The 14,126-nt window shown below is 50.1% G+C and overlaps 1 protein-coding gene across 1 annotated transcript in view; it reads right to left on the reverse strand.

Annotated features, from left to right (window-relative positions):
• SRRM4 (serine/arginine repetitive matrix 4) overlaps positions 1 to 14,126 on the reverse strand; it is a 146,226-nt gene that overhangs the window by 41,591 nt on the left and 90,509 nt on the right. Inside the window, exon 2 of the mRNA XM_075059959.1 lies at positions 605 to 751. Coding sequence (XP_074916060.1) covers positions 605 to 751 — 147 coding nt within the window. The remainder of the gene's footprint in view (positions 1 to 604; positions 752 to 14,126) is intronic.

Genomic DNA, 14,126 nt, shown 5'->3' on the forward strand with positions numbered 1-14,126 from the left:
CCAGACCCATGTGGGGGACGTCAGCCTGGCCCTGTGTGGCTGGGAGGCAGGGAGGGCTCAGGCCAGACCCATGGTTGTGGCCACCCTGTTCTAAAACCAGTTTGAAATGGAGCCCATCCACTGCTTGGATGCATGTTCACTCAAGTGCCCGCTGCAGGCAGCCATTTTGGAAGAGAGGACCCGTGGCTGCTGCAGCATCCTGGGGGCGGAGGGGCAGTGTAGCAAGTGTGGGTGACACTGCAGAAACCCTGCTGCCACAAGGGGAAGACTGAAGTTCCTGGGGGCGGCGGGCCTATGTGCATTAGTGGAACTGAGCTAATAAGGGTCTGTGCCTCAGAAGCAGGTGTGAAGCCATCGCTCTCAGAATGGGATAGGAACGACAGGTTATCGGAGTGGCGGAGGGCAGGGAGCTCTGCTGGGTGAGTTAATGGAGCGACTCGACTATTGTAGACTCTCACAGGAGACCCAATGGAGACACAGAAGATTCAATGGAGACTGTGGGGATCCTGCAGGGGAGTTAGGAGGATGGCTATGTACACCCCCCCCACACACACACAAAACCTCACCCCACTGTTTTAGCCACTGCTCCCAGCTGGGACCTTACCTGTGGGATCTGTGAAGGGCATACTGTCTGCTGTCCTTTTCTTTCACACAGCCATTGGTGCTGGAGGCTTCCTGACCTGCGGTTCCGCTTGGCTTTTCCAAGTGTCTCTCCTCTGTTGGGCACGACAGGCAGCTCGGTGTCTCGCTGCTGGGCAACAAATCAGAGAAACAGAGCAATGAGGGGCTGTTCTCCTGGGAAGTCACCTTGTCTGAAGGATTACAACCATTAATGTGTGTGTTATGCTAGAGCACAGATGCTCCACCCGAGACCAGAACCCCTGGTGCTTGGCGCTGTTCAAACAAACAGGGACACTGATCCTACCCCGCAGGGCTTACAGTCGAAATAGTGAAGCAGAAGGTGGGCGAAATGAAAGAAGTTTCCCATTTAATAGATGGGGAACTGAGGCCCAGAGAGATGAAGAGACTTGCCAAGAGTCATCCACTGGCTTTCAGGCTACAACAGGAGGCCGCTGCTCCCAAGCTTTGTCAGGGAGGTGGATTGAAAGGGGTGCTCGGTGGGAAAGAGGCTGATATGGGCTCTGGGTGGATTGGTGGTTTGTAGAGATTCATATGCACCTAGAGCCTGGGCTGGTGGAACTGGGCCGTGGAGTGGGCTAGCGCCCCTGCAATGGAAACACTGGGGAGGGGTAGATCTAGGTTTCTGTCCCCCCCCCTTGTTTTTCACCCCCTCAGTAGCTCATAGAGGTCAGAACAGGACCTGGTGGGGAAGGAGCAGCCACGGCAGCACATGACATCAGGCCAGCTACCAAGGCACAGGTTGGACTCAAGTTTGCGGATGCCACTAAACTGGGAAGAGTGGTAGATATGCTGGAGGGTAGGGATAGAATACAGAGGGAACTAGACAAATTAGAGGACTGGGCCAAAAGAAACCTGATGAGGTTCAACAAGGACAAGTGCAGAGTCCTGCACTTAGGACAGAAGAATCCCATGCACTGCTACAGACTAGGTACCGAATGGCTAGGCAGCAGTTCTGCAGAAAAGGACCTAGGGGTTACAGTGGACGAGAAGCTGGATATGAGTCAACAGTGTGCCCTTGTTGCCAAGAAGGCTAACGGCATTTTGGGCTATATAAGTAGGGGCACTGCCAGCAGATCAAGGGACATGATCATTCCCCTCTATTCAGCATTGGTGAGGCCTCATCTAGAGTACTGTGTCCAGTTTTGGGCCCCACACTATAAGAAGGCTGTGGAAAAATTGGAAAGAGTCCAGCGGAGGGCAACAAAAATGATTAGGGGGCTGGAGCACATGACTTATGAGGAGAGGCTGTGGGAACTGGGATTGTTTAGTCTGCAGAAGAGAAGAATGAGGGGGGATTTGATAGCTTCTTTCAACTACCTGAAAGGGGGTTCCAAAGAAGATGGATCTAGACTGTTCTCAGTGTAACCAGATGACAGAACAAGGAGTAATGGTCTCACGTTGCAGTGGGGGAGGTCTAGGCTGGATATTAGGAAAAACTTTTTCATTAGGAGGGTGGTGAAGCACTGGAATTGATTTCCTAGGGAGGTGGTGGAATCTCCTTCCTTAGAGTTTTTTAAGGTTAGGCTTGAGAAAGCCCTGGCTGCGATAATTTAGTTGGGGCTGGTCCTGCTTTGAGCAGGAGGTTGGACTAGATGACCTGCTGAGGTCCCTTCCAACCCTGATATTCTATGATTCTATGACTCCTGGGCCCAGCGCAGTCCAGCCTTCCAGCCACCATTGGTCCTTATGGAGACACCTGAGCCAGGAATATGTGCGTCAGCTGCCAGAGTGAGATGGGGATGGGACATGGCGCCAGCCACCAAGGTGGGTGGGCAGCACAGGGAACCAGCCACCGAGGAGCTGCTGTAGGAGAAACAGTAGGAACTACTGGGAAGCCCATTCCCAGCCTGGAGATGGCTGCCCCTCTACCTGCCATTCAGAGGGAGCTTCCACCCCACCCACCTAAAGCTCTGGATGGGAGAAATAGCAGCTAGCAGAATCGGAGGAGACGGCTCTGGGATTACACACAGCTCTCAGGACACTGTCACCTCCCATTAAAGCTGCACGGGGCTTAGGTAGAGAGAATTCTGTTCCCAGTCGCTTGTGTGTCACAGGAAACAATCAATGTTCAAACGAGACTCAAGAAAACATTGTCTGAAGTCTGGCTCCAGCACGACGCAGACACGTTTCCATCTGCTTTCACGCAAGAGCTGCCACAAGCACTTAGAGACCGAGGCTGGGAGACTGCAGCCTGGCGACGGCTCGTTTAACAGGTAGAACAGGAAGGAGAACAGCCGGCAGGAGAAGGGAAAAGCAAGTCCAAACAATCACACACTAATGCAGTAGCCACCAAACCCCTCAGCAATATGGAGCGTGATCCCAGCAGGGGAGCTGTGCACTCTCATTCCAGTTGCTTTTAGCTCCAAGCTCTGCTGGCCAACCTGCCATACTGCACCACCTGGCATTCCCACTCTGGAGGCTTTGTTTGCACCCCCTCTTCCCTACCCAGCTGGCATGTCTGAGGGCAGCAGTGTGGCCAGCACAGTCCCCCAGCCCTGATAGACCCAAAGAGACTCCCCGAATGAAGCAGGACACAAGCAGCAAGGGGAGGGAGCAGGAAAGGGAGAGTTCGGGCCGTGGTCCTGCCATGAGCACCAGCGATGGCCTAATATTGCTAAAATGCCATCAGCATCAACTCCTCATTCCAAGCAAATGCTTCCATTTAACCTTCCAGGAAGGGGCCGCTCTTGTTCTGCAGAGCTGTCTTCCAGGCACATAGTCCTGGGGGATGGGGGGTGAACAGGGTGCAAGAGGATGCCAGGTCCCCTTGAAGTTATGAGCTTTCCCGTCTGTTTCAAGGGGCTTTGGGTCAGCCCTTGAGGTGGGAGTGGTGTATCAGGCTGGCTGGGGCACCGGGACGAGGTGCAGGTGGACGGATGGTTGGGGGCAATTCAGTGACAATAGAAAATGTAACTGTGATGCTCTTGCCCAAGCTGCAGGCATGAGCTAAGAACTGACAGCCTCATATCTGGAGACCAGACCAGGTCACCCGGATGTTAGTTTTCCTCAGAACAGGTATTAGTCTTACAATAATGCATTTAGACTCTATGAAATGCTGCATGCATGAATCTCACTTATATCTATAGCCCATTATATATATTTAAGAGATTTAAGTGTTAAGAGTTTGCTCTGGAACTGCAAACCTCCCAGTCAGGAGTGACGCATTAGCTGGTGTGAAATACCAGTTTGCCACAGCAAGTGTTATCTCCTCCCCAACAAAAGAAGGCCAACAGACACTAGACAAACCATTGGGTAACATCAGAGGACAAAAGACTTTGTTGATTGCATTACTCCCCACCCCCACCCATGAAGAGGAGACATGCACATGAACTTGTCCCACCATCTTGAACTCTGGGAGAAGGGATAAAAATCCCTGACTAGAAGAAACTGTGTCTTTTTGGCTGTTTGAACTCTGAATGGTGAGAGACTCTAAACTGAAGCCAGAGATCCCTGGGGGCTGCCTGCTGGGTCTGTCCTGAAAGACACTTGGAATTGACAGATCACTACAATTCTGTCACTCTTAGGATTTAAGAACATAAGAATGGCCCTACTGGGTGAGACCAAAGGTCCATCTAGTTCAGTATCCTGTCTTCCGACAGCGGCGAGTGCTAGGTGCCCCAGAGGTAATGAACAGTACAGATGATCCATCTCTTGTCACTCATTCCGAGCTTCTGGCAAACAGAGGCTAGAGCATTTGGAGTGTAACTCATTGGTATGTGTATGTTTGCTTGCATTAACCTGAAAATAATTCTCTTATTCCGTTTTCCTAGTTAATGAACCTCTAAACAATTTTTCACAGGACTGGCCCCCGGTGTTGCCTTTGGTGTAAGATCCAGGGTAGCAACTGATCTGAGGGTAAGTGGCTGGTCTCTTGAGACTGGAAGCAGCCTGAATGTAGTGTGATTTTTTGTGCAGGTGCCCATTTATCACTAAGCCCAGTTTGTCTGGGTGGCAGGATAAACTGGAGAATCCAAGGCCGTGTCTACACTAGATAGCTTCCAGTGGCACAGCTGTACTGATGCGGCTGCACCATTGTGAGACCTCTTGTGCAGCAGCTCTATGCTGACAGGAGAACTCTCCCCTTGGTATAACTGAGCCACCCCCAACAAGGGGCGGTGGCTATGTCAGCAGGAGAAGCTCTGCCATGGACACAGTGCTGTGCACGCTGCCACTTATGCTGGTGAAACTTATGACGCTCAGGGGTGTGTTTTTGCTCAGGGCTGTGCGGCATAAGTTTTGCAGACAAAAGTGGTAGTAAGGACATGGCCGAAGGGGACTGCCTGAGGCTCCATAGTAAGACTGTTAGTGATGCAGGAATTCCCATTTGTCACTGGCTTGGTGAAATCGAGTCCTCAACCACACCGTGTGGGGTGTCTGTGCTGGTTTTGACACTGCCCTGAGGCAGGCGCTCCTGGTCAGGAGCCATGCTGCACAGCAGGACGGCACTTAGCACCTGTTGACATTTTTCTTACATTAATCATCTACCTTGTGGAGACCGTGGCCCTTCTTCTGTGTCTGTCCAGCGTCTCTCACCATGGGGGTAGGGCGGATATTAATGGGTAATATGCATAAGGATAATGGACACGTTACCAAAAGCCACAGGGCAGTAGGCAATGATCAGTGGCCTGGCTGACTGTTGGCAGCCAATGGAAGCAAAGATGGGATCTCCAGCTTGAGATGAGACAGTTTAGGGAAGCTTGCACTGCCACTGTCCAATGCCATCCCTGCACAATAAGAACTAGAAGATTTCAGCGCTGGGGCTTTCAGGACAGTACCCTGGGAAGCATTAATTATTACAGAAAGAATTATCAGTTGATGTAATATTTACATGTCTCCTCCCAATTCCTAGTACTTCAGGACAATAGATATTGTAACCAAACCAGAGGAAGTTCTCCTGCATGTAACCAAGCTGCACATGGAAAAATTCAGCCCCTAGTCTGTTTACATGCAAGTTAACCTGCTGTAAACTGATGCACCGTTCTTTGCCATCAGGTGTTCAAATAATCATTCTTCTAAGCCAGGGCAGGAAGCTGCCCCAGGCAGCAGGCTGCCAGTAAAAATCAAGGGGGAGCAGATGACCCACAGCTCATTGCTCGCCCAATTGGCTTGGGCAATTCAGTGTTTCTAATATCTGCTTAATCAAGAGAGGTGGCTACAGCTTGGGCCCTGGGTGGGCAAGAGCAGGGAACATGGCTTGCCATGTCCCTGCCCGGTAAGAAACAAAACAAAGGAAAAAGCAAATATTCTGCTGTGTCAATATGAATAGTTCCTGCGTGTCTTGGCTCCTTAATGAAATCTTTACATCTTGGATTCAGACAAGACACAGTCAAGACAGTTCTTGGGGCCTGTCAGCAACCCAGAATTTACAATTTACGTTTGACATAACCATAATGGACCATAGGTCATGACTTTCCCTTCCCACCCCCGCCACTCTCTTGAGCCAGGTTGCTTTGCGAACTGACAGCTCCTCACCACTGCCTGAGCTGTGTATTCCCAGCTGGAGTCACCGCCAGCCGTTACGCTCCCAAGTTTATTGTGACCCCGTTGAACTGCGGTTGAACTCAGAACATGGCATACATTTTAACGACACGCTTGCAAAGAATGGCGGAGGTGAAGGTACCTTATCAATGCTGCCAAAAACAGACTCTTTCAAATCTATCCCAACTGGCTTCTACACAGAGCATCCTAAAAGGACACACAATCAATTGCTGTAGTTTCAGTTGAAAAAATGCAGCTGGCTGTGAAGTTCTCACCAGCTGGCAGAGAAAGTCTTGCATTCTAAACCCCAAACCAAAAGAAATACTATTCGGTTACCAAGAACTTTTAAAGCCCCCACCCCCGCCCCAGGTGTTGGTAGGACCTACGCTGAAACAGGACTTTGTTATCAGCTCTGCACTAGTTGAGCCCATGGGAAACTTAAGTGATGGACTAGGTGAAACTTACATGGTTTTGTATTTTGTTAAAGATCCCAAAATGGGGGCAGGTGGGTAACCCTGGGTGACCCAGCTGATCTCAGGATGGGCTGAGTTTCAGGGGCACCTGGTCACTGAACAGTCTGGGCTGGAAACCGTATGAAACTCAGTGGTTTCAACCCTAGCAAATGGAGCATGGAGACTTGAGCGCCAAAGTCACTGCACTCAGTTAACCCACGGGAGCAGAGGCCAGGCCACTTGCGCAGCCTGTGTCTTCAGGGACAATTGGACCTATAGGAATATTCATTGCTGCCCTCCCCCACTGGCTCTGGGGTGAAGTGGGGACAGGGCTGCATTGGAGCCATGCTGGGGGGAGTCAGCACCCCCGGCCCGGCCCCCTCTCTGGCCTATACAGCTGGCTCCTGGCCCTCTAGGAGTGGGGGTCATGGAGTTGCACCTCCATGCTGGGCAGACCATCTGCCATCGGTTGCACGTGTGGAAATGCTCAGGTGCTGGCACTTGCAGAGCTGTGCTGGGAACGACGAGCCTGGGCCAAGCCGGATGAAAACCAGAGTGAGAGCAGTGAAGCTGTGTCAGCCTCAGGACCATGTGAAGCAGCCGGGCCCAGTTTGGGGGAGGACAAGGGGGTTCTGTCGGCCCTCAAACAGCAACACTCCTGAGGAAAGACAGTATGTTTTCAGGCCCCTAAGATGTTTATTTCAAAGCCTGGAAAGATGAAGAAAGAGCGGTAAACCACAGCGGGAAGAGGTGCCGTAAACACGATTTCACTGGTTTCACCTGTAGCGTTACTCAAATAAATAAAACCAGCTTATAAACTTTCCATCCTGACCTGGATGTGGGGGATGTGACTGGCGAAGTCGACAGGAAGTCTGGCTACTGGGGAGTGTGGAGGTAAAGCCAGAGGGCAAAGGGCAGCTCTGAAATGGGATGGGAGCAGCTGAGAGCGATGCCGATGGTCCTCTCACTCCGTAGTGGCCTGGGTGCTATGGCTCAGGGCTGGGTGAGCAGCAGGGTGAGGGGATGGTGGAACAGCTCTCAGAGACACTAGCCTCCCATAGCACATTATTGACCAGGGGCCTGACCCCGAACGCCAATTGCAGTCCATGGAAAGACCCGCCTTGACTTCGGTGGGGTTTGCACCATGCCTGATACCTGCACCCCATCAGACTAGAGGGGGCTAGAAATGGTTACAGGCAGTGAGAGCTACCTTCTGCCCCATCCCTGTGGAACCAGCCCCAGCTTGTGCTCTCAGGCAAGGGGAAGAGAGGCGGTTCTGTAGAAGCTGGAGGGAAGGCGACTGTGGGAGGGAGCCACTTGCAAGGGCCCCTGCTGCTCCTGTGTGTCCCTGCTCCAGGAAGGGCAATGGATCTGCAGGGATTGGTGTGGCTGAGTGGGGATTTACAAGGAAGATGATGGGGGAAGAGGTGGGTACAGGTGGAGGGGAGTTGTACATGCAATGCACTGCAGAATGATCTTACCATACACCTTAGTCACTAGAGCGCGCGGGCTGTGTGCCCCCAGCCCCATCACAGCACATGAAGGAGGGGGAAATGAGAATTTGCTGTTCCCTTCCACATCTGGCAGTCTGACTGGTAGGGCATCCTCTCCAGGGAAAAGACAGCCCAGGGTGTCACACATGGAGGGGACACAAGAATGGGTGCAGGGGGTATATCACACATATCGCCCTACACTTCCTTCACTCACAGAGCTAGCTGAAGGATCCAAGGGGAGTTTGAAGTCTGATATCACCAGATACTGTGCCAACTCTTTCCATTTTATCATGAATCTCGTGATGTTTTCCATAAAGCCCCAGCTCCCAGAGGCATGTGATCAGGTAAGAAGCTCAACTTTAATTTAAAAAAAGTTTCTAGTCTTCACAGCTGCAGAGCAATGCTGGGAAAGATGGATCTAAGTGTTCTCTAAAGGCTCAGCAAACAGAGGCCCAAGGAAAAGAACCCCAATTTAAAAAAAATGGTTATTTTGACACCACTCTCATGATTTGGGGGGATGCGATTCATGAGTTGTGGACACTTAGAGTTAGCTGTACTGGTGTTGTCCCTTTTCAAATCTATCCCCTCCCTCCCACACACTCTCTTACTTGCTGTCTTCAGAAGAGAGTTGGTTTTGAAAGCTGTGAGAAGGAGGCCTCTAAATCAGATCAATTCCACCACCAGGAGAGAGGGAGAACACTCGTCCCAGACAGGGGAAGAAAAGGAAGTAAAGAGCAGTGCAATGCAATACCATTCAGTTGCTGACAGCAGCTACTCCACACGGTACTGGAACGTAACCCAAAAATGATATCCTAAACCAAGTCAGCCTTTGTTACATGCTTTTAGAATTCAAGGGTTTTCTTTTCACCAATTGCACAACTGGCCAGGCCCGTGTTATTTAACAACGGGGGTGGAGCTCAAAAAGGATAAGTGAAAGCAACAACCCCTCCAAGCAGGGTACAAAGGGCAAGGAAAAGTGGGAAAGGGGATGTGGTGATAGGGTCAGGCAGAATTTAAGGCACAGCCATGTAAGTATTAACTGGTGGTATCCTGGGAAGAAGGGGTGTGTAGTAGGGAGGCCCCCAAAATGTGCCTGTCTGTCCAACAGGTGGCTGACCCTCCTGCCTGTCTACTAGACCCAGATGAAATCTTTTCATCCAAGGGCCTTTTTTTCAACAACAACAACAACAAAAAGGTGTCTTTACAAATGATCTGAATGTTTTCTGTGAAAAATGTTTTGATTGTTTGAATTCTTCCCAATTCTTTATTGAAACAAAATGGCCAATCGGTCTAATTCAATATGAAACATTTTCTGGGCTTTTTTTTGGGGCGGGGGAGAGGGTCCTCCCCCAACTCTTTTTTTCCTTCTTTCCTTGGGGAAAAACATTCAGGAGGGAGAAAACCTCACATTTTTCATTTTGATTCAAATGAATTTCTGATTTGGCACAACATTTTCCATTTTAATTCAATGATTTTTTTTAAAAGAATCCAAGAATAATTAAAGAAAAAAATTAATTTCACCTGGAAACTAATTACCAACTTTCAGCCAGCCCTACGATCTCTCTAATCTTTAAGTATGAGAGGGAAAGGGAACCTATATATATATATATATATATATATATATATATATATATATAGTGACAAGTTCCTCCTCTACCTTGGTGGGTCCCATGCTTATTGGTGGATTTGCTTGCCTCACAGATTCATCCTGTGGTCAGGAAACAGTCCAGGAACCTTCCCTCTGGTAGAAACCACGTCCAGGTCAATTCTCTTGTGTTTGATCAGGAGTTGGAGGTTTAGGGGGAACCCAGGCCCTCCTTCTACTCGGGTTCCAGCCAGGGCCCTGTGGACTGCAGCTGTCAAGAGTGCCTCCTTGTACAGCTGCGCGATAGCTACAATCCCTGGGCTACTTCCCCATGGCCTCCTTCAACACCTTCTTTATTCTCACACAGGACCTTCTCCTGGTGCCTGATAATGCTTGTACTCCTCAGTCTTCAGCAATATGTCTCTCACTCTCAGCTCTTCTTGCTCCCAGCTCCTCATGCATGCCAAAACTGAAGTGAGGCCCTTTTTAAACTCAGGTGCCCTTATTAGCCTGCCTGTCCTAATTGATTCTAGCAGTTTCTTAATTGGCTCAGGTGTCTTAATTATCCTGCCTGTCTTAATTGTTTCTAGCAGGTTCCTGATTAGTTCTGAGTGCAGCCCCTGCTCTGGTCACTCAGGGAACAGAAAACTACTCATCCAGTGACCAGTATATTTGCCCTCTACCAGACTCCTGTACCCCACTGGTCTGGGTCTGTCACTACCCACACACACAGATGGGTAGTGCACATTGATGGTGTTTAATGGATTATAATATCAGGGATTTGCCAAACTGGAGCAGACACAGAGCCCATCTAGTCCAGTGTCCTCTCTCTGACAGCAGTCAGCACCAGAGGAAGGTGTAGGAGCCCCACAGTAGATGAGGTGAGAGTCTGCCATCCATATTCAGTCTGATCCTAATCTCACAGTCTCTCTAACAGGGTCTGTCCCCAGGTTTTCAGAACTCCTCCTCTGCGGGGAGAAGAGCCTGACTGTGCTGAGAAATGACACTGCGAAGGAGAAGAACCTAGATGAAACCTCTGTTGTCTCCTGGAATGGCATCTGCGTGAACCCTGATAGAAGGAGCCAAGCTGGGTGATGCGTGCACCATGCATGGGGCTGGGTCAGCACTCCTGGCTCTACGTCGTATGGCAAAGGTAGTAAGTTTAGCTTGTCAAAAGAAGATCAGGAGGTGACTTGATCAAGTTGGGTAAGTACCTTCACAGAGAGAAAATCCCAGCTACTAAAGGGCTCTTTAATCTAGTGGCAAAAGGCAGAGCAAGTACCAGTGGCTGGAAGATAAAGTCAGACAAATTCAAACTAGAAACACAGTTTTAACAGGGAGGGTGATGAACCGCTGGCGCAAACGACCAAGGGAAGTGGTGATTTTCTCCACCTCTTGGTGTCATCAAATCACACCTGGATGCCTTTATGGAAGGTATGTTTAGCCAAGGACAAGTTCCTGGGTCCAATAGAGGGGTAACTGGATGAAATTCTCTGGCTTGTGTTATTCAGGATCAGGGGCAGCTCTAGGAATTTTACCACCCCACGCATGGCGGCATGCCTGCAGAGGGTCTGCCAAAGCCGCGGGACCAGCGGACCTTCCACAGGGACACCTGCGGGAGGTCCGCCGAAGCCGTGGGAGCAGAGGACCCTCTGCAGGCAAGCTGCCGAAAGCAGCCTGCCTGCCGCCCTTGCAGTGACTGGCAGAGCACCCCCTGCGGCTTGCCGCCCCAAGCACGCACTTGGTGTGCTGGTGCCTGGAGCCACCCTTGTTCAGGATGATCACATGGTCCTGTCTGGCCTTCAGCTCTACTCGTCTCTAGGTCTCTCCCAGCATCACCATTATTTTTTAACTGCCAGTGAAGACACATGGATAATTGCTAGATTTGCTCAAAATAATTAGCTTATGACCTTTCCTGAGCCCCTTTTCAAAACATGCTGCCTGCCTTTTGAGATCAATCATTAGGATCAATTACCAGCTTTCCACAATTGGTGACCTGTGGAACCCCTCTCCAGATGGATTAGTTACACGACACAGCATGCGGGAGAACTTACTGATCGTTTTGCATGTTCCCGAACATGCGCCGGGCAGGGTCCATTTGTAGCGAGGCTTATGCGAACTACGGAAGTGGGCTTGACTAATAGTCTCGGCCCGTCATTGTGCAGGAACTGTTCTTTAGTGCATTGTCAGCACAAAAAGGTCTCCAACTGGCACGACGATACATATGTCAGCTGCTGTCCTGTGAGGGATCCGGAGCTGCTTCTCAGGTTATGGGGAGCAGGAATCTTAGTATCGAAGCTCCGGTTGAGACTAATAGGATTTTGTTTTGTTTTGTTTCCAAGGGTTAATTCTTACTTGGCCTCGAGGCAGCCAAGGACTACTATCCTGGAACAAGCTATGCAATATTTCCTCTGGGCTTGGGAGTAATTATTGATGGAAATAATTATCCTCCAATCCCATCAAAGGCTGGCTTAATTTCAACCAAACAGCCTCATCTGATGAACACTGGATATCCTCTAAAGCGCTAAACTGGCTGGTAATCCCTTTGGATCAAGCTCTGGAGATGTCAATTCAATTTTTTTGGGGGGGGTCGCCTGTTAGTCTTTCATCTCTGTGATGTAAAAGCAGGTGCAATTTAACATGAAAGCTTAATCTTACCAGAGAGGACTATCACAAGACTTCTCCCCTTCTCCTCACAAATGAAATCAAGGAGAAAACACCACACAGCCAGCCATCAGAGATCTTGCTATGGTCACACAGCCTTTCAAGGGAAAATGGGGAATGAGTAGAGCCGGCTGACAGGGGCCCTGCCGGCACCGTGGGTGGAATAGCATGGATCGCTCATAACAAGGAGAAGATGGCATGGCTATCGCTCCTCTCAATGCCAAGTCATGCACTGGGCATTTTCATGTATGGCAGTCAGGATTCCAAACGGATGTTAGCAGCAGGTACCGTGTAGCCAGAGGTTTCAGATAGGAAAGTAGTGCTCCAGGAGCAACAGCAGGTGCCGCTGGATTTGAACCAACCCACCCTCCCTGCAGTTATTATGCTTTGTATTACAGATGTGCCCTAACTGCAGCCGGGGGCCCATTGTGCCAGGTGCCATTCAGACACATAGCAAGAGACAACCCCTGTCCTGGGGAGCTTGCAGGCTAAGAGACCAGTGGGAGGGCAAACAGAGGCACAGAGAGGTGCCCAGAGTTACACAGGAGATTGGCAGCAGAGCTGGGCACAGAACCCCCAGCTCCGGAATCCCTGGTGAGTACACTGCCCGCTGGGCCGCCCTGCTCTGGCGGCACAAAACTGCCCTTCGGTACAAAGAACAGCCCAACCTCAGGCCCTTTGAGTGTGACCTAATGGGAAGCCTTACACGCACAGTGGATTTTTCCCTCCCGTGCTGGGAGTGTCATGAACAAACACACCCATTTTGGGTTGATTACACGCCCAAGGTACTGTCATCTGAGCCATGCCGGGCTCAGCACTATAGGACTGATCGCCTGCCTCATCTACTGTGACTAGAGAGTTGGGGTTAGTACAAGTCATGGAGGGGTGGGCTACTGAGTTTTAAGCCATACTGGGGGTCTGAGCCTGCAAGATGCTGAGCACCTCCATGTGGTGCTTGTTTCTTTTAATGCTATTTAACTTCATTGGGAACTGAGGGCACTCAGCACCTTACAGGATTGGGCTGGTTTTATATTTCTGACCCTAGATTCCTGCCCAGGTAACAGAACATCCAGAGCTGCTTGGTGCCTCTGCCTGTCTGTCTTGGTCCTTATCTATGCCCACACCTATCCCTCAAAGGTCATGCAACAGGGTGGGCAAAATTGCCTATTGTCCTTCCTCCCCTTCCCCCGCAACATTTCCAGCCTCCAAACACACAAAGAGTAACACTACCACCTCCTAAGTCATTGCTAACCCTAGTCTCTTGCACTTAGCATCACAGAGAGTAGAGTCTGTTAGCTGGCTAGCAAACAGAGCTGTGGCTGTTTGGGATGCGAGTGTCTCCATTTCTATTTGGCATTTTTTTCTCGGATGCACAAAAACAATCAACCAACCCCTCTACAGAAACCAGTGCTTATTACATAGCCATGGCAGGCCAGTGGGTCTTGGGCCACCTGTTTGCACCACAGTAGCCTTCACACAGCCAGCAACTGATTTCACCAAGGCCTTCCACGGATACAAAATGTCCAGCATGCAACCTGCTACCTCAGAAAGGTCCCCAGCTCATTTAGAGACCTGCCTTTGATAAAGTACTTTCGACTCAGAACGTTTAAACCACACTTTCAGTGTTCCCATCCTGCCAGTAAGTGGAGCCAATCAGGTGGGGAAAAACTAAAATGCAAAGCTAGCCAAGGTTCATGCCATTTCATAATTAAAAATCTCTAATACCAGCCATTTCACAGCCCAGAATTTGTGCTTTTTAAATGAATTTTTGTCATCTACATGTGACATTTGCTATGGTTTTTTCCTATAGGA

The sequence above is a fragment of the Chelonoidis abingdonii genome, chromosome 22 (assembly GCF_003597395.2).
Source record: "Chelonoidis abingdonii isolate Lonesome George chromosome 22, CheloAbing_2.0, whole genome shotgun sequence".
Classification (NCBI taxonomy): Eukaryota; Metazoa; Chordata; order Testudines; family Testudinidae; genus Chelonoidis; species Chelonoidis abingdonii.